This window comes from Drosophila kikkawai, chromosome 3R (genome assembly GCF_030179895.1).
Source record: "Drosophila kikkawai strain 14028-0561.14 chromosome 3R, DkikHiC1v2, whole genome shotgun sequence".
Classification (NCBI taxonomy): domain Eukaryota; kingdom Metazoa; phylum Arthropoda; class Insecta; order Diptera; family Drosophilidae; genus Drosophila; species Drosophila kikkawai.
Window position 1 is genome coordinate 16,878,615 of NC_091731.1, and position 23,977 is coordinate 16,902,591.

The window sequence follows — 23,977 nt, forward strand, 5'->3', positions numbered from 1 at the left end:
TTGGGGTTGACTTGGGGTTGCTGTCCGGCGGAATCTCTCACAGCTGAATGCTGCAAAAAGCCCTTGTTACCGGATGTTGTGCAATAAAAATGCAAAGTGCGCAAAAGTTTCTGTCCAATAGCAGCCAGCTGATACAGTAAATAAATGTGAATTACTGTTATTTCGGGTGCACCACTATGGCATTACGAGGGCGGGGGTGCTGAGAGCGGTTAAGAAAGCGAAATTACGCGGGATTCGAGTGGGGTAAACGGTGGATTATGCAATCGCAGTGATAAGAGTGGAAATTTAAATATATCTTTCAACTGAGAAGCAGATTTCGCCTAAAAGTATAGTTTGGTTTTATGTTTCGCACTGTGAATCGTTTACATTAAAAGACTGATATGGAATATTTTTATTATTATTAAAAAGTATAAAGTATATCTTCTTAATTAGAATTTAATAAAGTAGAAAATAAAGGTGAAATAAAATATTGTAATAAAAAGTTAAGCTTGTTCCCGCCCGGGTTCGAACCGGGGACCTTGTGCGTGTGAAGCACACGTGATAACCGCTACACTACGGAAACAACTGGATGGAGGGTAATCCAATGTTTTTGGCCATTAGCGAAACACTTAGAGGATTCTAGGGGTTGGTACCATCATTTAATCGTAATTTATTGTCCTATTATTTGAAATGAGCCAACACAGCTATTTTGTTACTAAGTTTGATAACAATTTACTAACTTAACTAATATGAGCTAAGAAAATAATTGCACTTAAAACAGAAATATAAAAGCTGCTTCGAATACGATGATATTGTCAAATAGAGGGTGTAACCTTGTACCAAAAAAAACGACATCTTTTCTTGTAAATATTAAAAGAATAAAATATAATTGCAAAATAAATTTCGTCTTGTTCCCGCCCGGGTTCGAACCGGGGACCTTGTGCGTGTGAAGCACACGTGATAACCGCTACACTACGGAAACAGTTGAAAAACTGCTGCCGAATGTGGCAGGTGGATGGGCGGCAAAGATTTTAGAAAGTGTTCACGACAAACCAGATCCGAAAACCTTTGTGTTTACTGTTCAATTGACTTTGCCAAACCTATTTTTAACCAGTTTCGGTCGCTCACAAACTGAAATAGTTTGTTTGTTGCCATGGCAAGTCTGGTTATCTGAATGCTTTCCCCTGCCATAGTGTCATATTTATGCTCCCTTGACTTTAATGATGTCACAAAGACCCCGCTTAGTTATACTTAAATATGGTAGTTAATGACGAGCTATAATTAGCGGGAACGCAGAATATCGCTCCCCTCGTATCGCTTTCATTGTGGAGCTTAAGGACTTAACGATATGTGAAAATCACAAATTAAATTACTTATTTAAATGTGATTATGCGCATTATTTATGGGTAAAGTGTTGCCGCTGCTGGGGTGGGTACGATAAATGCAGTGCCACAAAAACGTGTGTTGCATTTTAAGGGACAATGCTTCGGAGCGTTTTGGGGCGGGGCTGGGGACGAAAGGGATTGGATGCCCGGGCCATTACGTATACGCAGCGTATGACATTGAGCTAACGCTCTCGCTTATCGCTTGCACGTCGCAGCTGCTCGGGCGCATGGAATGGAGCCACGTTTGGCATAATGAGCGCCACCACCACTCCTGCTCTGCTGCACTACTGCTTCTGCACTCCTTCACGGCTCCCATCCTTGGCTATCGCAGTTTCCGCCGTCCATTTCATCGCCCACTTCAACCCAATAAGCCAATGCCCAAGCAGGGCATTAGTGTTGCTGGAAGGATGGGTGAATCTTAAAGGGCAGAGATGAGTATGATACTACTTTTGGTTTACCTTGATATAGCACGAACTTAATACCTTTTAAACCAATGAAATTTAAGGTTTATTTTTATGTTACTTGCTTATAATATTAGCAGGATAGCAGCTAAACGCTAGTACCTTTTTTATGGTTTCAGGTACAGGTACAGACAACTGTCCCAGGAATATTCTCCATCACTGTATAAGCTTGGTGAGCTGAAATCCGATGTACGATGGCGCGCAAAACGTCAAACGGCAAATAGCACCTTGCACCTGAAATGCATTAAATAAACATCATTATCGCTAAGACTAGAACAAGGCACACCTCCATCCACACCCCCCCACACACACACACACACACACACTCCGCACTCCCACGGCGAACAATGCAAAACACACTCTAACACACGCAGGGCCACATGCACATGCACGGGAGCACAGAACGCTGAGCATATTTGGCAAACAAAAGGATTTTGCGGTTGAGTTGTGCAAACACAGAGGGAAAACGTACGCATTTGGCTTTTCACTTGTCGGATTCGGCGGAATCCGGAGCTTCAGGTTCGAGAACTGCCTGAAAATTTGCAGGAAAACCCTGGAAACCGGTCGAAGTACTTGAACATTTTCATTTGGTTTCTTGCGCGATTTAAAATAAGGAAGGGGTAGTGCTAAGAAATAACATAATGTGAGCTTGATATAGACATTAAGCCTTAACAAATCTTTGAAATTTGTAGAATTTGTAGTTAGTGGGTTAAATATTCGAATTATTAATATTTTTTTTAGAGAGAGAAGTGTACGATTTCTATTTTTTCACATTATTCTCTTGCGCGCACTCACTCTTTGCCCCGTTAGCCAGCCATCAGTCCCTCCAAGCCGTTCGGGCCTTTCCAAGTCCCGAAAAAAATCCACAGCATGGCCATTTATCATTTTCGCCCTATTGAAGTTTCAGTCTCGCGACGGCGGACACATAAACCAGCGACAGGCAGCGGGAGGCTGGATCTAGAGCCGCGATGGAGGGCGTGCCAGCCCTAAGCAGATGAAGATGCCCGGCCAAGCCGGCGCAGAAACGGCCAAGACACAAAACAGCAGGGTTGCCAAAGGCAAGAAAGAAAAAAAAAAGAACACACACACACAAAAAACAGGAACGAAAATGCAAAAAAAAAAAGAATACCAAAATCGTCGCACAAAAAGAGACGTGCAAGTAGTTCAAAAACTTTGGCCTAAAAGCAAACCGAAGGCGAATGGCAAGAAATATATAGATATATATGGAGCGGGATGCTTTGGGGGGCGAGGCCAACATTGGCTGGCATTTGGGCGAGCGTATGACATTATTTATGGTTTGTTATTTGTGCAAAAAGTATGCAAGAAAATATGCTGCGACTCTTTCATAATTTTCCTTTTTTCTCCTCGGGGCAGGGCGAGCGAAACAAAAGTTTCTGGGCGAGCCAGGCGAGCCCCAAAAAAAAAAGGCGACAAGCTTTAAGTGTGAAATTAAAGCTGATGGGACAAGGATGTGGCAGGACCCAGACCCTGGCAGGCATTCATTAAAATCATAAACGCAAATCGACAGGCAGGAAATTTTTCATAATTTACTTTCGCCCGAATCACACGCTACAAAAATGTGCATAAATTATAGGGACTCATTAAATATTTTCCGCATTAAATAGAAAGGAGCCGTTTGCCGATAGCCGATGCCTTGCCTCGGCTTAATGACCATAAATCGAAATTAATGACAATGCCGAACGGTGGACAGTGAAGCTGTCGATGGAGAGCATTGGGGTGGACCGGAGGGCTGTTGGACAGGACCCTGCGGTCGCCATATCGTTTATGCCCGACCACAAATGAAAGCACCTGCTGCTCCTGCTTCCCGTACCACCTACCAAAGATTCGGGGCGTAAAGTGCTGCCCACGTTAATGACACCTGCGAGACAATTTCAATAACCGATATGTGCCATTTCGGGTTTTGTGGATCGTCCGCTGGCCACCGCCTCTGACGGATGTCTTGGGGCGGCACTGAGCTATCGATTATTTTCAAGGTTCAATTTATATATAGCACGTCCTTACGTAGCCTTGGTTTGTGGCCAAAAAGGAATACTAAGATGGAAACTACCAAACAAAAATTAAAATAAATAAATCAAGAGATAAAGGAAATTTCCCCTTTAAATATCTTAAGTAAAATGTATTATGATTTTGACTTCAACGATTTCCACTGATTTCGTGCAGTCAGCCGCTCAGTGGGAATCCAAGTTATGTTTGTGCTTAATCAAATCTGGGCCAACTCCTCGAAAAAAAAACCTAATCTGGGTCATCATACGCAATTACGTGCCAAGATGAGATAAGTAGCAGCGGCTTCAAGTGTTCCTTGGCTTTTGCTGACCCAAAATAAACTTGAGAAAAAATAATTTTCATTCAAGTGGTTTTTCGGGGGGCTCAAGGGTGGTAAATTTTATAGCTGCTTATTTAAAAGTGCCTGAAATTATGCTAATATGTACACACAATGTTCTGCAGCCGATGTTATCGGCACAAGCCACATCGGCGGACGGAAAAAGAAGTTCACCCAGAACCAGAATGAGGTGTCAAAACAAAGAGAATTCTTTAATTTTCCCTCCACTCTGTGCTGACTCGGCTGAATTCTGGTCCTCCTCGAACGCCGATTTCACAGACTGGAGGCTCTTCTGCAGCTGTTTACTTTGTTAATGGTCTTTTTCAGCTAAGCTCCTCCGTCGCACGCGTCCAAAGGACTCAAGACTGGGTGGGGATCAGGACAGGACCTCTCCCCCCATCGATTTCTGCTCATTTTTTGACCTCCAAGCACGTGGCATTGAAAAGCTTTGCTGTTTTGATTTAAGACAGCTCTGAGGCAGTTATTCTTTTTCGCTTTTGTATTTTGCAGTCTGCGCGTCTGCGACGCGGAAAATAATTTATACAAAAGGCCCTGCTGGATTCCATTTGGCCTTATTTTGCTGAGTGGTCAAGGTGCGGTGGAAAATGCTTTGTTGATTTTGTTAAATACTTTTTATTTTACTTTGGAATTGTAGTTAAGGTTTGCTTTGAAGTGAAGGTACTTTAATGGTGCGCAGCCATGGTAAATGTAATTGAAAGAGTACTTTCCATAATACACTTTCCCGAAATTAAACATATTCAGATTTAACAAGAATAAATAGTCTTTTCTTTAATATTAAGAAAATGTAGATTAATAAGTTATGCTACCAATCAATTAACAGGAACTAAGTAAATTCTTTAGATATTTTATTTTATAAATTTAATTTTTAAATTATACTCAAATATTATTATTATTTGGTCACAACAAAAGAACAGACTTTCAAACTTTCGATTTTCAAATTTTACATTTCCTGGACTTTAATATTCCAGTTATCAAAACGTATTATCGTCTCGAAAACCATTTAATTTAATTGGCTCTCGGCAAAAGTTGCCAAGTCTTAAACGAAAACTGAATTGAAATCAAAAGTTAAGGCCGTGGCATCAAATAAATTGCCATTTCCCTCGGAACTTAACCGGGCGCAAGCTCCGTAAAGAAATTAATTTCCCATCCCGTGACGAAAGGGGGCGAGTGTTGCGTTTGCAAATCTCTTTAGGAGAATGCCCTAAGGCATTCGTGTGTAATTTTTTGTCATTGATTTGGTCCCGGCAACAGTTTGTCAGGCACTCACATTTGACCCTGTCCCGAGTCCCGCCCTCCGCCCACCGACCTTCGCCCCCACCGCACAGATGTCGACCCTTGACACAAACAAACAGACAGGGCCAGGCAGAAAACTCGGCCCCAGCTTCTTTGGAAATTTATTACGTTTTCAAGTATTTTTCCGGTTTTGTTGCCCGGAAATTGCCGAAACGTGTGGCCGGCGTGCAAAATCCTTGAAATGTGCTAAAATAAATTATTAATAATTTCTATGAGATCCTTGGCAGACGGCAGACTTTGGGAATTTACACGGTTTGTCGTCGAATAAATGAATTATTTATTTTAATGTCAGATCTTCCTGCTACCCAGGTCCGCCCTCGGGTCAATTGCTAGATTCGTTTGCCGGTTTGTATCTCTATCTTTTAGGTCCAGACTCAACTCATTTCTTGGCCAGAGGACGTGCTGTGATGATGCTTTTTGCCATTTTCATTTTCCTGTTTTTGCAGTGATAATCTATTTTGTCATTCGCCCCCAATTTGTTTGTCGACTGTGGCCTAACAAATTGTAATCAAAGTTTATGATTGACGGATGTTTAGTATACATTATTCAAGCTCAGATTCATCTGGGTAAAAAGTCTTCAAGAAATAAAAAATTACTCGTTATTTTACCCTAGGAGCTGGTGATGAAAATAAGAATTTTCTGAACTAAGACTGAAAATAAGGAACTGGGTAAAGTCTTATGTAGAATAAGGTTTTCCAGTTTTTTTAACATCTATATTTGTTTATAAGTACAACTAGTTTAGCCTCAGATTAATATCATTAAAACCAGTAAGCAGACTTGTATAATTTTTTTTTATTTTGTTAACTGGTGTAAATAAACAGACTTCCAAATTTGAACGCCAAACTGAAAGACTTCTTTTAGCAGCAATAAATAAAAATAAATGAAATAAGAAAAAGAAAGAGAAAAATGTATTTCAATGGCCTTACGGATTTCACTTTTCAATTAATAGCAGAAAAAATTATGAATCAAAGAAAATGCCGGGATGTGAGTCAAGGTTTTGCATTTCCATTTCATTCAATTTAGCGGCAGAAGCAGGAATAAAGAGAGAAAGTACGGACCCGGACTGATTCAGTGGCACACCGGCAACTTGAACTGTCTGTCATTCATCACAGAGCAAATATGAAATGAAATTTAATGATATTATATCAATATTCTCGCATTGTCTGTTTGCTTATATCCTGTTGCTGTTGCCAACGTCAATGACATGCAATTATTTTCACATTAAAACTCATTTCCGTTACTGTAACTGAAGCGAGACATTAACGGTTGGATGGAGTATCTATGGCCCTATATAACATAATAACATCAGGGCTGGTTGTTCAGTAGTGAATAAGGAATAAAAATGAAAGGCTAATGGTTATAGCAAAGGTGTTTAAGAGTTAAGGCAATCCAAGTCAAAAATATGTTATGAATAAAAAAGAGTAAAGCTCTATTAAAGTATCTAAACAACAAGTTTAATCTTAGCTTAAAATCAGGTAAATTGCAATTTAAATTTAATTTTTTTAAAGTGATATATCCCAAAATTGCAAAATTAAATGGATTTGTCCAGAAAATGGTTGAAATGGCATTTCTGAACCTGAAAGCCGGCTAATGGCCAACAACATTGGCCACGTTGATTCGGCCATCAATACTCCCATCGCTCAGTTGTTGGCCTTGGCCATTCGCCACTCTTATGTAAATTCGAGATGCAGAACCTTCGCTCCTCGCTCCTCTGTTGGCTCAGCATAATTAAGGGGATATATGTGGGCGGTCGTCTGGATGATAGCCCCATCATCCGCCATATCATCCCGTCAGGCTGTGGCCCACCTACACGGTCATATTAAAATTATTATTGTATGCAGTGGGCAAATGAGAAAAGTTGGCTCAAAATTACATTTAAAGCCGGATGAACGGACGGTACATGAGTTGCTATAATATTTACTATCAATTTAAAAAATCGCGCAAATATTTTTATCAGTATTGTGGCGGAAAGTTATTGTCCTTTTGGCCATCCACTTAAGGTCATTAATTCATTCGGCGACAGCTGCGAAAAGTGAAAATCGTCTTTCGGCCATGGGGAAATGAAATTAACATACTGCGCAGCAAGTAGGAAAATTTAATTAAAGTGGCGTAAAAAATGAGTGTTAAAAGCGAGCTTCTGGGCCTCTTATTTGCATCGAGTGAAATATAAATGTTGCCATTTCATTTCAATCTTATTGACCATGCACTTGGCAGAAAAAAAGTAGGTAACTGAAAATGAACAAATTAATGGTAAAAAAAATAAGTTAACTATGGGGAAATATGCAGCCAAATAAACTATAAATTAAAAGCATTATTTAGTTTTCAAAATAAAGATTTCTTGCAAAATTTATGCAAATTTTCTTCTTGTGTGTGAAAGATCATTAGACTCGGACAACATTTTCATTTAGTCGCTCTTTTTTATTACCATTGTTTGTATAGTTTATTGTTTTGTCTAATGTGGCATAGTCTAGACACTTTTAATATATCTAAAAACTCGTCCAGGGGTTTTCGGTAGGCCACTTCAGGCTGCGTGTTAAAGTTGAAAATACTTTGCAACGCTCATACGCAGTGTTGGCCACATAAATCTTTCGCCCTCATGCGATGCCACTATGTGTGTGTATGCGTGTGTGTTTGTCTGTGCACATTAAAAGTTTGCCTAAGAGCTTATGGCACCATTTGTTAAAAGCGATTTTTAATGCTGCTGTGAGATCCACACACACACACAAAGAGCCAGTTGGGGGTGTGCAGAAGGGTGTTTCAGGCCCAATGCCATGGCCAACATCTAATGGCTTTCCACGCATCCTACTCTAAACTTTTTTAATGAGAGTGGAGTAAACCTATGCTCTATATAGAGAAAAAAATCTGGCATTATTAGTTTACTACGAGAATTAAAAAGAATATTAAAAAGTCTGTAAATTAATCCGAAGAAACACCCATATTTGGAAATTTGTGCGAAACAACAATACAATACAAAATATTCATTATAAATATTAATTATAATATTACCAAATTGGAGTGTAGTAACACTTCGCTGGAAGCACATTTTCGAATCGCCTTTCGGCATCGCTTAGTGTCATTTAAATTGTTGCTCCGCCTGGCAGCTCATGGCTTTTCCTAGGGGGAGAAGCTCAGGGGTTTCTGTAATTAGTTGAAGCGCATTAAGCCGCAATGATTTTGTCACGGCCTGACATTGAGGGGCCTTAAGGCTTAAGGTTCTGTTACGGCAGAACCAGCAGTATCATGCGAATCGGCTTACAAGTTTCCATGGCAAATGGAAAACGTTTTATCAATTTTACACAAAATTGAGTAGAACATTTGTTGTTGCTCCGCTTTTATTGAATATTTTAATTGGAAAGTTTCGCATCAAAATGGCAAACATATCTGAAATGAAATCAAACGCTGCATATGTTTACTTTTAAATAATGCACAAATTCTTCACGTAATGCTGGGAAATGCAAGATTTATTTGTACATTTTATTTGATGGACTGGATGATGGTGCATTCAAATTGTTTTAATTACCATTCATCACTGGCAAAAACGATTCTAGGAATTTAAATACTCCCCTTGAATGTGGCCACAGTGTCGTGCCATTTGCTTATCGGCCATCATTTAACATGGAAATCGTTTGGGCAAGCCGAAAAAGATTTATCAATGGGCGATTGTAAACAATGGAATGGCGCTTGGCATTCCGACCGAAATATGCATAAAGCATTTATCAGAATCATTTATAATAGCTTATTAAATTTATGTTAATGCCATTAATCAATGGAAATGTTTGCTTCACTTGCGCCGGAGGCCAGATAGCCATTTAAATCAGCTGTTGCATCGAGATCGCCACCGGACTTGCCGGCCGTATTCCCGCTGGCCAACGGCATCGCATTAATGTCAATCAGCCGTGTAATTAACGCGGCCAAAACGGACAGAAGCCGGCAGTAACAACAATGCCCCTGCCGAGTGACAAACGGGAGCTATAAATATGGCTAATCGGTGTGGCAATGATTTGATTAGACTGGACTGGAGCCATTGCAATGCACTTAGAGCAGGATTATTAGAAAATATTTCTCAAGTACCATAGGGTTTGTCATCTTCAATTAAGTCAAATGCTTCTCAACAAAATGTAATATAAAATATTTATTTGATTTATTCTGTGCAATACCTTGAGTGCTTTCCAATGAAAACATATAGGTTTATCTAAAATTAGTTGTATTAAATGCATCTTTTTCTTTGCTAATATTCTTCTCGAGATTCCTAAGCTCCTTAATTTCAAGTGTAGGTCCTCGGCTGCAATGCGAGTGCATCGAATTTCTGACAGGCCGAATGTCAGCGACATTATCATCGCCAAGTAATTAGCATTTAGCAGGTTGAGGCAGTGACAAGCGATGGGTTTGAGCTGGAAATTGGAATTGGAGTCCGATTCGGGTTCGGTCGGGGCTTGGGTGCCATAATATGTATATTAGCCGGGGGCTAAAGCATTTGTAGCTATTTGGCAGCTGACGGGCCTTTCAGTGTCTGCTTCGGCTTATGTGCCTGGGTCTGTTTCAGTTTCAGTTTCGGCGGCGCCAAGCTATTTGCTCCGCGCTGGCAATTAATTAAATGCTGTTAATGAATCTGAATTCCGCCTTTGTGGCGAACACAACGAGAATGTGTTTGGAGCAGGAAGGGAAAGGTGGGTCAGGCGTTTGATAACTAAATTTCGCGGATTTGGCCTAACATTTTCCTGTTTGCGAATTAACTGTCAAATTGATAATTCTACCCTGTCAAAGTCCATATACACAGACATAAACATTAAAAATTAATAATTAAATATAAGAAGCCCTTGCTGAAATTAATTTTTCCCTTAAAATAAGACTTTAAATGAAGGTGTTCTTGTTGTCCATCAATTCGTTAAACCCACCGTAAGGGAATAAAATTAAGAAACATATCTTAAAATGATTTTTGAATATACACCAATGGTCATAAAAATGTTGATTTAAAACAGATGGCCTGTTCTGCCAGAAGATGATCAGCCATGTTTACGCTGCTTTGATCCAAAATGCTCACTTTTGTGCATTCATAAATTATTTAAGATCCATCAACATTGTTTCTATAAAACTTCGTATATTTTGTGCTTTGAGTTCCATGCTTCAACAGTCGCTTATACATAATACCGAATATTTTCCACTCATTATCTCAGTGTTGCTCGCTTCTTATTTATTTTAAGTTTTGACTTGGCCTTTGAATGCTTATCTAATCTAATTAAATGGATTCCTACAGCCGAACGTGGCGCGGAAAGGGTGTGATCGTGGGCAGAGGACCGCGTCTCGGACGGGGAGTGCTCGTGAGGAAGTAGTTGGAGAAGCGGGACTGAAAGCCGCTGCCCAGGACGGTGGCCTGAGCGGGCAGTGCCGCCGGTGGGGCGGGGTGCACCGAGTATGCCGGCTGAATGACCCTGACCGCTGGCCGGGGAGCAGCAGGCGACGGGACCCTTATCACAGGCTTGGGAGCAGCGGGCTGACTGACCCTGATCACGGGCTTGAGGGTAGTTGGCGGGGTGATGTTGACCACTGGACTCGGTTCGGTCTTTATCACCTGATGGGTCTGCTCCTCCGCTGGCTTGGACTCGTCCTCGAAGGGTGGCAGCAGATCCAAGGACAGTAGCTGAATGTCCTGCTTTGCGGCACTGGCCTTCACCTTGTCATCCTTGGCCGGCTGGGCGGGCTTTGTGTAATAGGGTTTCTTGGTTGGCTTCGTGGCCAGCGTTGTTGTGGTCGTCGATCTTGTCGTCCTCAAGGTGGTGGTAGTTGTCGATGTTGTGCTCGTGGTACTTGACTCATCCACCAATGGTGGCAGTAAGTCATTAAATGGCAAATCAATATTTTGCGGCTTTATTTCCGAGACGTCAGCTCCGCAGAGAGCGAACAGCAATGCAGATGCAATAAGGAGCTGCAAGAAGAAATCGTGATCAATTTCGATTTATAATAACTTTAAATAACATATAAGTTGGGAAATTCCACAGACCCGTAGCAACTTAAATAGTTTTCAAACAATTCATATGTTTTTTTAACACAGTTTTGGAAATGAATTTATCTGAGTTGGAAAATGCTTAAGGCGGATCGCACTGCTGACCAATTTAGTGACAGGTCTCCAAAGTTATGACCCCATTGTTCGATTTGGTCACAGCCATTCCAAATGTGTTTCAACTCGAAAATTTGGTTCAGTTTTGGCTCTGGAAGTGTGGGCGCTTGAAAGTTATTCCCATCCGATTTGAATCGGCCTTCGGAATGGCGAAAAACCTTGCATTGTTTGGAACTGGATTGCTTAATGGCCGCTTCATCCCACATTTTGTTCTAACGGACAAGTTCCTTTCGCTCGTGGGAAAGGTCATTAGACCTTCTTTGGCCCTGATTAACATAGCGACTATAATGAAACTAATCGAGCTTGAAATGTATGCAAATCCATTGGCTGAATGGAAAGAAATTATCCGTCATCTTATGGTCATGGTTCGCAGATTCACACCTCCGATAATAAAGCAATTTATTTCACCAAATAAATATATGTAAAGCAGCTCAAGTCACAATACCCGTCTGGTTTCTCCTTTTTTTTTTGTCCCGATTGTTTAATCAAATATTTAATTGGCGATATATTTAAAATGTTTGTTTGCTCATCTAACGAATGATTCTATTATGCTAATTCCCGCTCAGAACCAATTGCATAATGTAATTTATGCAACAAACTGGAACTTAGCTAATGATGCTTACGCAAATTGCTAATTAGAACAAATTTGCTGCATTCCTATAGACTCTATTTCAGGAAAGACCAGCTCCGAAGCGCAATTTCCATATCGAAATGGAGCAATCAAAAAAACTCCCGATACACTTACGTATCGCAGTGACATTTTGGCGAGGGATCCTTTTATATTTTGGGTTTTCTATGAGATGATACTGGTGTCCCGAACCGAACACTTTGAAATTTGCGAACGAACTAAAAGCGTCGCTGAGCATGCGCAGCATTTTTATAGTCAATCGATGAAAAGCCTTAGCGAGACGCCGGACAACTTACACGAACTTGCTGCACAGTGTAAAGTTTAATAACCGGATTAGGACAGGGGGTTTTGTTTTTTAGTTTATTTTGATCTGGCTTCGGACGAGAGTGTTTTTTTTGTTTGCTCTCGGTCTCTCTGGCCAATTAAGTGGCTTCTTCGACATTTATTTTTAGTTTCGGGCGACTGCAGCAGCGGCAGAAAACAGCTGATTGCCCGTTGAACTCTTGGAGTTCACGGTCGCATTTGGTGGCTACAAGATCTCGTATCTCATGTGGCGTATCTGGTTCCCGGGAGCTGTCGCACACACCTGCTAGTAGTTAATTTTATTTTTGGTAAAAAGCGAATGTAATGCTTAGCATTTTGTCAGCGGTTTGCATAAATTTTGATAAAGGACAAACCTGATTTTTTGGCACTTCCTCATGCTGGTAGGATGGTGTTGTATGCTGTGTGGTGGGTGCCAGTGGCAGTGCCCGTGCTCGGAGATTGATTTTATTTCCATTTCTTAATTGATTTTAATGGCATTCGCACAGCGCCAAGCAACCAGTTTGTGTCTATCCGGTGGAACGCCCTCATTTGCATTTAAATCGTGGGGGGATTCTCAAATGGAGTGAAAGCAAATTAGTGCCAATTACAAGTGGTCGATAGCAGATAGCGGATAGCAGATCGGCATCTCCGTCATCGCGGCTCAGAATTTGATAGGGCCCTCCGCTGGCTGTCGGCTTTATTACCTCAATTTCGTCTGATACATCTCCAATTTATGCAAATTATGTGAGCGTTGATTCCTCACGCCGAGCCGAGTCGAGTCGAGCCGAGCCGAGACTTTTTGTGTGCGTGCGAAGGCTCATAAATTATGAGCCGCATTAGTGGCAACCGGATTTCTCGGGCTTTGTTCTGTTCGCTTTGGCTCGGATTGGTTTAACTTGGATCCCCGAGATTAATTGCTCAGCAGCCCATTGTTAAGATTCGTGTGGTATTTTTCGATAAGCGCTGGCAAATAGTTTTGACTCTGCACTCTGTTGTCCGAGGCATTTGGCCTAAGTGGATACATTTTAAAGAGATGTTTATCGCTTCATTAAACTGCCGCGGTGCGCTCGAGCGAGCGTTATTAAGATCGCAGAGTATTTAAACAGCAATCAATCAGATTTAGGTTAATTTGGGATAATTATTTAACAAGACTGCCAGCAATGTAACATAATCAATCAAGCATTTAAGGAGTTCGTTCCTGCTGGTTTAAATGGTTTTTACATAACTAAATTAAACTTATCTCAATCTTAAGACTTTTTTATAATACAATAAAATGGTAGAATAGAATAGTGTTCTAAGAATTAGGTGATTTTATTTAGTAAAAGTTGGTAAAATTGTTTTTGCAAGTCAATGGTTTCAATGGCCCAATTTTCTAGATCTTTATCTATGATCTTATCATGATTATTCTTACATTATTATCCTTAAATATTTTAATAAATAAATAACCAATAATTTGAATTTAAATACCTTTAAATATTAAACAGTAACCTGCAGGGAATTCCGTTTCAAAACCAATTACAGTTCCACACATTTATAAAATAACCTTTAAGGATACTGAAAGCAATCAAACCTGACTGTAAAAAAGAATCTTTATGCCGTACACTGCTCGTCCGTTTACCTTAATTATTGTATTGGCATTTTATTGAAAATTCACGTGCCTCAAATTCATCAAAAGCGAATTATTTATACCGCTCCCTCCCCCTGACATCGGCTGGGATTGTTCAAGTGTTTTCACTTAACCGCTCCATGGCCGTGCGTATCCCTTCCGAATTCCTTTATTTGCGGCGCTGTTATTGTTTCGATTGTGCTCCATGACCGACTCCATTTCCCGGCTCCCATCTCCCGCTTGGTTATTTATTCGTATGTATTTATTTATATTTATGTGGGAGTGGGCCTGCGATAAGGGAAATGCGGATTGCCGAGTACCGAACTTCGTCGGCAGGACCTGCGTATTCAATTGTCTTTGTTCTGTTCCATATATATGTGTATATATGTATATAAATGTACATATAAATCGAAAAATTCTGTTGTTTTTCTGAGAGGAACGACGCGTGTCAATGCGTGACATAAACAACGTTTATGGTCAAAGAGACGACAACAAGGAATACAATTTTAAAGCGAAATAACACACATGTGTCAATATGTTTGCCTCTGAAATTGATTGGAATATAACATTAAACTCAACTACCCCTCCAGTTGTAATAAACAAATCACAAGGCAAGTGGAGGACGGTCGAAATCCAGTCGAGCCTTATTTTGCGGCTGGCATAATTAATGAACCAGTAAAGTTCTGTGTGACTTTCGGTAACTTTCAGTTAGATAAAGTTACTCTGTCAACAGTGGCCGGGGGCTTAGAACTGTCAGTACTGCTTCCCACAAAGACAAGTTCAAGTTCAGTTAAATTAGTCTCACACTTTTAGGGGGTTTTTAATTCTACTTAAATTGATTTATTTAAATATAGCATTACAGGAAATATTTGTTTAAAAAAGAGCTAAATATTTGTATTTGTTACTTGCTTAAACACCTACTCATACTCAGCGAACTGGAGTTGGTTGCATGTTTTGCAGGGGACCTGGTCTTGGGGCACCTTTCAGCCGGACTCCCTACCTGTTTTGGGTAGAACATGTACTGCCACTCCTGGCCCTGCTCGAGGTCGCTTCGCCTGCCAATCTGTTTGCTCTTGCCCACGAACTTGCCAGTGGCTTTGTTTTGCCTTCGAGCCCTCTCGGAGCTTCTGGACCGGCTTTGGCTTGAGCTGGAACTGGAGCTGGAGCTGGGGAACTTGAACTGGACTGGACGCCTGCCCCAATGCCGTTTCGCCGTTTACAACTTCCTGGTCAGGCTTCTGGCCTTGCCTTTTGGCCTGTCGCTGCCTTTTTGTTTGGTTTCTCTCCTTTCGCTCTCGCTTTCGCTCCTTGTGTTGTACACCCATTAATACCGGAGAGTAGGGTATGATGTATTCCTAGAAGGTTTGTCTTGGCACCTGTTAAATACAAAGAGCGACATCAATTGATGCTAAAATTAAGTTCAGCCACATGAGAGTCATCTTGTTTAAAATATTTGTTACACTTCCTTTTCCTAAAATCCTGGGTACCTTTTATTCCAATCCTAAAATTCCTTCATTCTTTTACGTTTTTCTGCTGCTCGGTGCTGGCCCTTATGGTTATCGTCCTTTTCAGGTTGCCTGTTTGTTGTTCTTGGCCGTCAGTTTGTTTTTGGCTGTTGCCAAGCGGAGAGAAGCGTCTGAGGCCCCTGTAATTAGCACAAAAATGAAGCGGGATGGGAGGGACAGGGGACCGGGGAAGGCCAAAGAGCAGGATGCACCCAAAATGTTTGCAACTTGAAGTTCCCGCTGTGAGAATTCCGTAGTTGCTGTTGCAGTTGCATGATTTGCGGGCCCAAAAGTCAAACTCAAGGCACTCGCACAGCGCGCACTCGAAAGTCATAAAGTGCAAAAATTGTTACACTCAGGCAGAAATGAATTATGAAAGTTGTTGCCAACCTCCTCAGATTCTTTGCCTTATTTTGCTTACCCCTCTCCGCTTGCACTTGCACATCCATTTCCACTTCCACTGCCACTTCCCTGTCGGGCTCAGCGAAAGTTAAGTTTTGGCGAAAGTTCTGTTTGCAAGTCGACTGCATATTATTTAATTCAATTTGAATGGGGAACTTAAAAATATTGCCAGCCCGGAGGCAAACCAGCGGGAAGTCGTTGTCTTCTATTTTCATTTACAATTGCCCAGCTGGCCAGTAATATTTTTATTCGATTGAGTTCAGGCCCAACTCTTTCCAAGTCGGAATCAGTTTAAAGTTGTAAGGTTTCAAAGAGAATAGTTTTAGTCTTTTGTAAGCCTGAAATGGTAGATGAAAGTAGTTTGTAAGAAAGGAAATAGGATTATTTCAATGTTATATTATATGATTTCACATAATGTATTTCAAGGCAATAAAGCACTTGAGTAGCTTTTTGCAATTCTATCTAGAATTTAAATTCATTCGATCCACTTTCTGTATTCAAATTTCCATTTTAAAAGCTTCTTCAATGCTGCTTGAAATAACTTGATTTCCTTATTTTCGCAAGTTTTTGTTCGAATGTCTAGCGCTTGGCTAATTGCCCGGAGAGCTAATTAAAATCTGGCTGAAAATTCGGCATAATCGAGACCGCAGCAGCGATGTCACTAACAACAACAACAACAACAACAACAGCAACAGCACCGACCAAAGTAAAATATATTACGCAGTGCGCCTAAAAGCCGACACCGAAAACTTTTCCCTCGCCTGTGCAAATACAAACACACGTGAGAACTTGACAACTTTTCAGTGCGGGGCTGCAGGAACTTTAATTAGAAAGTTTTGTCACACATGCAGGCACCACACCAATGGTCAAGACACTAGATCAGAGATGATGTGACTTAAATTTTGAAACAAACAGTTTTCCTAATAATCAAATCTTAATACGACTTTTTGCTTAATTATTTACAGACTGTCAGTAGTCATATGTCACACTAATATGAATCAACAATATACAGAACACTATTTTCTTAACCTCAACTGTTTGCCTGGATGGCCCCAATGATATGTTGCCAAAATTCGCCCTATACGACCAACCGGAGACTGCGTCGGAATCAAAGTCGCTACTCCGGCTCTGAAACATTGTGAATTTTGAAGAGAGTTTGCGACCACAGAGACAATCTAAACTTTTCAAATCAATTTTAATTACCATAAATATGTTTGCACTTTTCGCTCAGTGCAGACGGCAACGGTTCCAACCTGTACTCGTTCGGTTTGTCAGTCAAAAAACACAAAAAGGTGAGGGCATGTCGCACATTTCGTCAGTTTTGTGGCGCACAGGGAACCGAAGTTCTAGAACTTTCTGTATGTGTATCACTTTGTATCTGGGATTGGGTCCTGGTGTGGATTTTGCCTACGTGAGCTCGGTTTATTCTGCGTTCGGCACTCTGCGTTGGCAATTTATTTCCACTGTCATAGCAACATGCGGGCAATTGGGGCCAAGGCCTAAATTTGCGTCCGGGATCGCGGCACAAATATTCAAACATTTGCTTGAATGACTCAAAAAAGAGTACGCAGCCAATGCGGTGAATTTTTTGGTTGTCTACAAATTTAACTGGTTTTGGGAGAATACAAAAATCAAAGTAGTTTGTGACTTGGCAGTGTTTTATTGTCATTTTTCCTTATGAATTTTGAAAGCATATCATCATTCTGAGCTTAAAAACTATACAGTACAATAAAAACAAGAACAATAAGAAAATGGAAGTAAGCTTATAAGAATTTTCTTCGTCAAATTTAATAAAATACATTTTTGTTACCAGGCTTCTTGCGATAATTTGTTGTGGCAAGGTAATGTAAACACAATTAGCAAGCCAAATTTTAAAATATACTATGGACTAATGCGCAAAGCCGCGATCATTGCTTCTATCCAGCAAAGAAGTTGGTTTACAAAAAGTAAGATTGCTGAAAATGTAAAGAAAGATGAGTTCATTTACTGGCAGAATCACTATGCCTTGGACGATGTAATCGAAGATTCTCAATGTGTAGAGGATTTTTCTAATGGGAGTATAGATATTACAGAAATTTGGGCTAAGGAATCCACAGAAGAAAATTTCAGAGCCTCTACTTTGACCCTCCATCAGGAAAAAATCCACCAAGACAACGAATATTCTAATAAGTTCAGAGAGCATGGCAAGTCCCCTAAACCAAAATCCAGTTTACATAAGGCTTTCCATACCTATGAACCTGAGGTGCTTCCCCATATGGCAATTGTTCTCCCAAGACCCCGACAAGGACGCAGAGTATCGACCGATCTAACTGAGTATAACTTGCCGAAGCAGCAGTACTTTCCCTCCCAGAACGATAATTTGTGTCTTGAACAGGTCAGGTGTAAAAAACAAATGCCAGATCAGTTTCAAAAGTTACTCGATATAATGGAAAGCCTACAAAGCTTTGATTCGGAGTCCCAGTTACCTACAAGCTCTATAAAGCCCAAACACAAGGCCTATGGTATTTTTCCAATTTTGCTATTCGTAATAGTTACCATACTCATTTTTTATTTTATTTGGACTATTTCACTTCCTGGCGAGATCCTTGTAACCTTTTCAGGAATGTATATGCTCCTATTTTCTTATATATATTCCTTAGTCAATTAGTAAAGCCATTATAAACTTATAAACATATGTATCTATGCAAATGTTTTTTTGTAAATAAAGGAGTTTCTTACATGAAGAATTTCTGAAAAATTATATAAGTTCTGCCCTCATCCAGCCCAGTAACGAAAACCCCACTTTACCCCATTACCATCTGTGAGTTTTCCGGAGTTTCCATCTGCTGCACCTGCTGCAAATGCGACCCCGTCGAATCACGTAGCCATGCCGATTCCCAATACTCCGATGAGTTTATAGTTTTCGTTTTCGTTTTCATTATTTAAGCCAGCTCCGAAAGGAACCCAATTCCGGGCCAACTGGCCGCGCCAAATCCCACCGACAATGTTGCGAAATTTCATTAGGATGAGCGCTGTGGGTCCTGGGGGTGGGCTAAGTGGGCAAAGTGGAGGATGTCGGTGGGAAAAAGGTGGAAAATTGGGGGGAGGACTATAAGGGGACCGGTGGCTGCGCTCGCAATTAATAGGCAAAATGTGTTACAATATTTTTGATGACTTCTGTGCGGTCGTTCGTCGGGCTGTTTTATGGCTTGGCTTATGACTCTCAACTTAGCTGGGCCAGTGAGAACGTGCTGAATTTTAATTAGCCGCGCTTTAATGGGCTGCTATAATTTACTTGTGCAGCGGGACCAGGGGCCCAAATAGTTAGAAATGTACAATAAACTTGAGAAAGTCATCCACCGCAAGTTCTAAGGCTTATGGTTACCATCTTCAGACCTCAAACAGCAATCACTCAAGTGTGAGACGGTTTCCTTTGCATTGCCGATTTAAATATTTTACTTTCGAGGGGTATTCCCACGAGAAATTGTCCGGAAAACCGCAGAGGGCAGTCAGAAATCATGAGTTTCTTATAAATGTCGCAACATAATGTCTTTGAACCGAACAGGGAGAGTCGAAAAAACCCCAAGCTGTATTACACGCATGAATCATCAGAATTATCAATCATACTCGAGTGGCAAACACGGATTGGGTGGCCTGGGAGGATGCTGCGGAAAATCCCCGTCCAATGGCGGGCTGGGAACCGATCCGGGACACAGAAGTCGTGTTCACATTAAGTGCTCCTCCATAAGTGGAAATCAACAAATATAATCTAAATAAGTGCTTGTTAAACAAATTTTTTTTTCTGTCTGCTGGAAACAAAGGGGGAAAAGCGAAAAGAAAACTGCTTCGATGTTGACACTGTATGAATTTGTCTTTGCTCGGCTGTCAACTATAATGGATTCTCGAGGAGGTTCTCGGGATGCGGAATGCTGGGGCTTGATATTGAAAGTGAGACCAAACGCAGAAAAACATCAGGACCAAATTGAATCAGAAATGTTAATGTCCGTATCACGTGGAGCAATCAGCGCAACTGACGAGCAATCAGCCGCTGGGAGTGAAATCGAAAAACGAGAGCGAAACCCGACCGAAATAAAGTGCTGAAAAAGCCGAAACGTGCCAGCTGAGCACTTAGGCTTTAAACTTAATGCCCACCGTACAGGCAGCCATGATGATGAGTTGGCAAAATAAAACAGGAAATGACCGGCGGCGGACGGATGGACACGCAGTGGCAAAAATGAACGAATAAGCGGACCGGACGCAGCCAAGTGGCAAAACTTTCATTCGCTTATTTAACACAAATTTTTCGGTTATTTTGCAAAGCGTTTTACGTGTCGGCATCCCTCTGTGTGTGTGTTTAGGAGAGATGGAAAGCCGCTGAGAATTTGTACAAATTTGCATTGTCATTTTGGAACAATTAGCAGCGAAGCCGGCAAGCAGCCGCACAGGCAGCCAATTCACGTCATCCCTGGCGTATGAGCAATGTCGATGATATTCATACTGCACCGCAAATATAATGAAGCTGCTGTTCATTCTCCCCCGCTTGTTGGTGGAGAACGCAGGGTTGAGGGTCACGTCCATTCATTAGCTAGACAAACCGCTTTAATTACAGTTGGGCGACATTTCGAAAATAATATAGCAGAGGTAGAAAATTCTAATATGGAAATTTTGGGATATTTTGAAAATATTCAAACACTTTGTAATTTGAAAATTATATTGAGTTTTAAGTCTTATCCTTGCCGAAATGGGAAATGGGTTAGTTTCAAAGGGATTCTTATAAGATGTCTTCCTAATTTGCTAAATAAATTTATGACATATTGTAATTAAAGCCACGTTTTTAAACGAAATTATAAACACTTTCCATATGTATCTCTATTTTGAAATTAAACCTAATTAATCAGTATTTTCTGTATCCTTTTCTATAAGCTTTTGGATTATTCAATTATTGTTGTCATTATAGTTGCCATTAGTTTCAAGCCCACATTATTAATTCAATGGAAATACTCAAGGTGTAATCAAGGAATAATCAATATTTGCTTTAACTAAATAATTAAACCGATTAATGCTTCGCTAATGGAAGGGTTTAAATGAGAGACGATGACTCGCATGAAGTGTGATTTATCTACTCGGAATAATGGATATTTACGGTCATCAAATGAAATACTTTTGATGTTTTTTGTGGCCACTATCATAAATTATTTCATTGTGGGACATCATTTTGTCTGACCGTCGATCGAAAAAAAAGTAAGGCGGGGATGGGAGAAAGTAGGGGTTAGCATTTTCCCCGGCCTGCAGGAAAAAGTGTTGACCAAACGGTTGCAATTTATACCAGAAATTCGACAATTTATTTTCGCCAAAATTGATTTTCCCCGCCGCGACGGGCAACGGCGGGGTCGAAGGTCGGGGGCACGCGGTTCAATCGCGAATTTGCGATGCCGCACACGTAAAGCGTTCTAACAATTCAATCAGTTAGCGTTGGCAAGAAAAATCGTTAGCTGCAGAAATTGATAATATTTGAATGCAGGACATTGGAAAAATACGAGTGAAAATCGAAAAAATTTCCACTGCAATGCAATGGAATGACCGGCGACGAGCTGATGGTCAGACAGAAATATATCGGAGATAGCTCCGCCTCTTCCGACAAATCAAGCAAATCGCCAAGAGAGGAGGGGGAGGGGGAGGGAGGGGGAAAAGTGCAATGGCACGACTTCGACACAAGTCGAGCTGAAAATTTTTGTTGAAAAAACTCCGGCTGGCGTTTTGCTCCTTTCTTTTTTATCGGTTACCTGGTCGAACAAAGTTTTCCCCGACGGTTGGCAAAGTTTTAAATTTGAATTTGAACATGAATTTCTCATGTAATCAACGCCGGAGCGAAAGAAAATGTAACAACTTGCCCACACGAGCACTTCATTAATGTGAAAATGGTAACGGCAACGGGAAATGGCAAACACGAATGCCGGGGAAATGTGAATGGGAAATGGGAAACGGGAGACGGGAGACGGTATACGGGAGATGGCAAATGGCAGGTGCAGAAGCCACCGAGGGCAGGGAGAATCTCTCCAAGGATTGTTAATAAGCGAAGGTGCACTGGACGCTGGACTTTCGACTTTGGACTCCAGTCTCCGGACCCTGGATGGCACGTGTTGGCCGTGATTTGTGACGGAGCTGCGGACGTTTTGTGGTTCGTTAGGAAGGGCTACGTCCTGCTGGCACTGCAAAGATCAATATGCCACCAAGCGAACCCGGCGTGTTGACTCAAAAAATACTCGCATATGGAAGTTAAATTGCACAGAGCGAACGGTTTTCGAGAGTGTGCTTAATTGGTGCGGATAAGAGGGCTAATAATAACAGAAATAGTAAAGTTTATAATTCTAGTTTTTTATGTACATGTATCCCCGCTTGTAGCCACTAGTCACACCATTAGGCTTCGCTTCAAGTGTTAAATGGGAGTAGCATCCATTACAGTCCCCAGCCTTTGGCTTAACTACAGGACAAAAGGCGCCAATTGCCTGGGACACGGGAGATTCCCTCCGAACAAGGGCTCCAATTGCATCAGAGGCTCAAAAACTATGCAATTGCAGGCATTTTTATTCAAATTAAAACACAAAACAATCCGAAACAAAAACAGTTTTAAGCTTTTTCATCGCTTTGTGTCAGGCCATTTGAAAACGGAAACCTTTGTCATTATGTACCTACAGCAGAAATGTCAAAAGCAAAAACAAAAAACGTAAAAAGAATGCCGAAAAGGATGGTCGATGGTGCTGGTGCTGGTGGGGGTGTTAGAGGGGGAAATGTTTTATATTTTTGCAACAAAACTCACTAATTTTCTTTTATGTGGAGACAGCAGAGACAGCAACAGAAACAGAAATACGAGAGCGCAGCAAAAAAAGGCAGGACAAATGCTAAAAGCGAAAAGGCAAAAATACAGTGTGTGTGTGTGTGTGGGTGTGTACTAGTGTTTGTGGGTGGATGTGGGTGTGTAACTGTGTGTGTAGTCTAGTGGAAAAGAAAAAGATGGCTGCACTGACACAAAATCAGTGAAAACAGAGGCAGCGGCAACAACAACTGGCGCTGCAAGAAAGGCAAACGGGAAACACAAACAAATGTCACTCAACAATTTTTATGAGTCTGACAAAAGTGAATTATACGAATGGACCCAGGACACCGCCGCCTCTTTTTCTAACGCAATTTATCTATGTTAAGCGACAACGGCGACCGGAGTCGGAATCGGACCTAGGAGTCGGAGAGCCGTGCCCCTAAACCCTACTCTCAGTCCGGAATCGTATTTGCAACCAGAGTCCAAAACCAGTGCTGCCACCAACTGAAATGGGCAAGTCGGAAAAAGTTATCAAGGTAATTTGGAAATACACTTAAAATTGAGAGAATTGGGTTTATTTCACAGCTGTGGTTCTTAGTCGAAGGACATTTTTTATGCATTTTTATATAACAATGAGTACAATTATATATTGAAACCTTGATAGCAATTTTTTATAGCTTTTTGAGGTTGATAATTAGTGTTTTAGTAAATTGTTTAGCCAAAGGAATAATAATATATATCTGAGTTTATCTAACAAATAGGAACAACGAATGTTTTACTATTTAACCAATATATTTCCAAATTTTAAGCCTACAAAAAAACAGTAGCTTTAGCTTTAAATCGGTTGAAAAGACAACTCTTTCGTATAGACACGCCTTCGAAAAGTGTTGAATTTCTGGTGCATTTTCTCGGCTTGTTTGTTGGCATTTAATTGCGCTCCTTTTTTGTTCGGAGGCATCTGGGCAAATGAATTACAATACACAACTCCTTGGCCACAGATCCGAAGGCTCTGGCTCATAATTCTCACTTGTTGTTGCCGCCAAGGAGGGGTTACCTCGGCGTGACCCTTGTGTGTGTGGGTTAGCTTTTTATTTATGTTTTTAATTTCCTTTTGTTTCGATTGTGTTTCAGTTGGCTTGTCATAT

The 23,977-nt window shown here is 40.9% G+C and overlaps 1 protein-coding gene, 1 long non-coding RNA gene and 2 other non-coding genes across 4 annotated transcripts; 1 reads left to right on the plus strand and 3 right to left on the minus strand.

Moving 5' to 3' along the window:
* Positions 1-489: 489 nt before the first annotated feature.
* TRNAV-CAC (transfer RNA valine (anticodon CAC)) lies at positions 490-562 on the minus strand. Its single transcript has one exon. It is a non-coding gene; the product is annotated as a tRNA-Val (tRNA).
* A 326-nt stretch (positions 563-888) lies between these two features.
* Positions 889-961, minus strand: TRNAV-CAC (transfer RNA valine (anticodon CAC)). The gene has a single exon. It is a non-coding gene; the product is annotated as a tRNA-Val (tRNA).
* Positions 962-10,625: 9,664 nt separating this feature from the next.
* Positions 10,626-12,422, minus strand: LOC108084129 (syndecan-3). The gene is made up of 2 exons (XM_017180167.2): positions 12,341-12,422; positions 10,626-11,403 (listed from the first exon to the last, which is right to left on the minus strand). Exons 1-2 carry the CDS (start codon positions 12,353-12,355, stop codon positions 10,729-10,731), a joined length of 690 nt encoding a protein of 229 aa, XP_017035656.1. The 5' UTR covers positions 12,356-12,422; the 3' UTR covers positions 10,626-10,728.
* Positions 12,423-17,686: 5,264 nt separating this feature from the next.
* On the plus strand, positions 17,687-18,713 carry LOC108084112 (uncharacterized). The gene is made up of 2 exons (XR_011445179.1): positions 17,687-17,796; positions 17,853-18,713. It is a non-coding gene; the product is annotated as an uncharacterized lncRNA (long non-coding RNA).
* Positions 18,714-23,977: the final 5,264 nt, after the last annotated feature.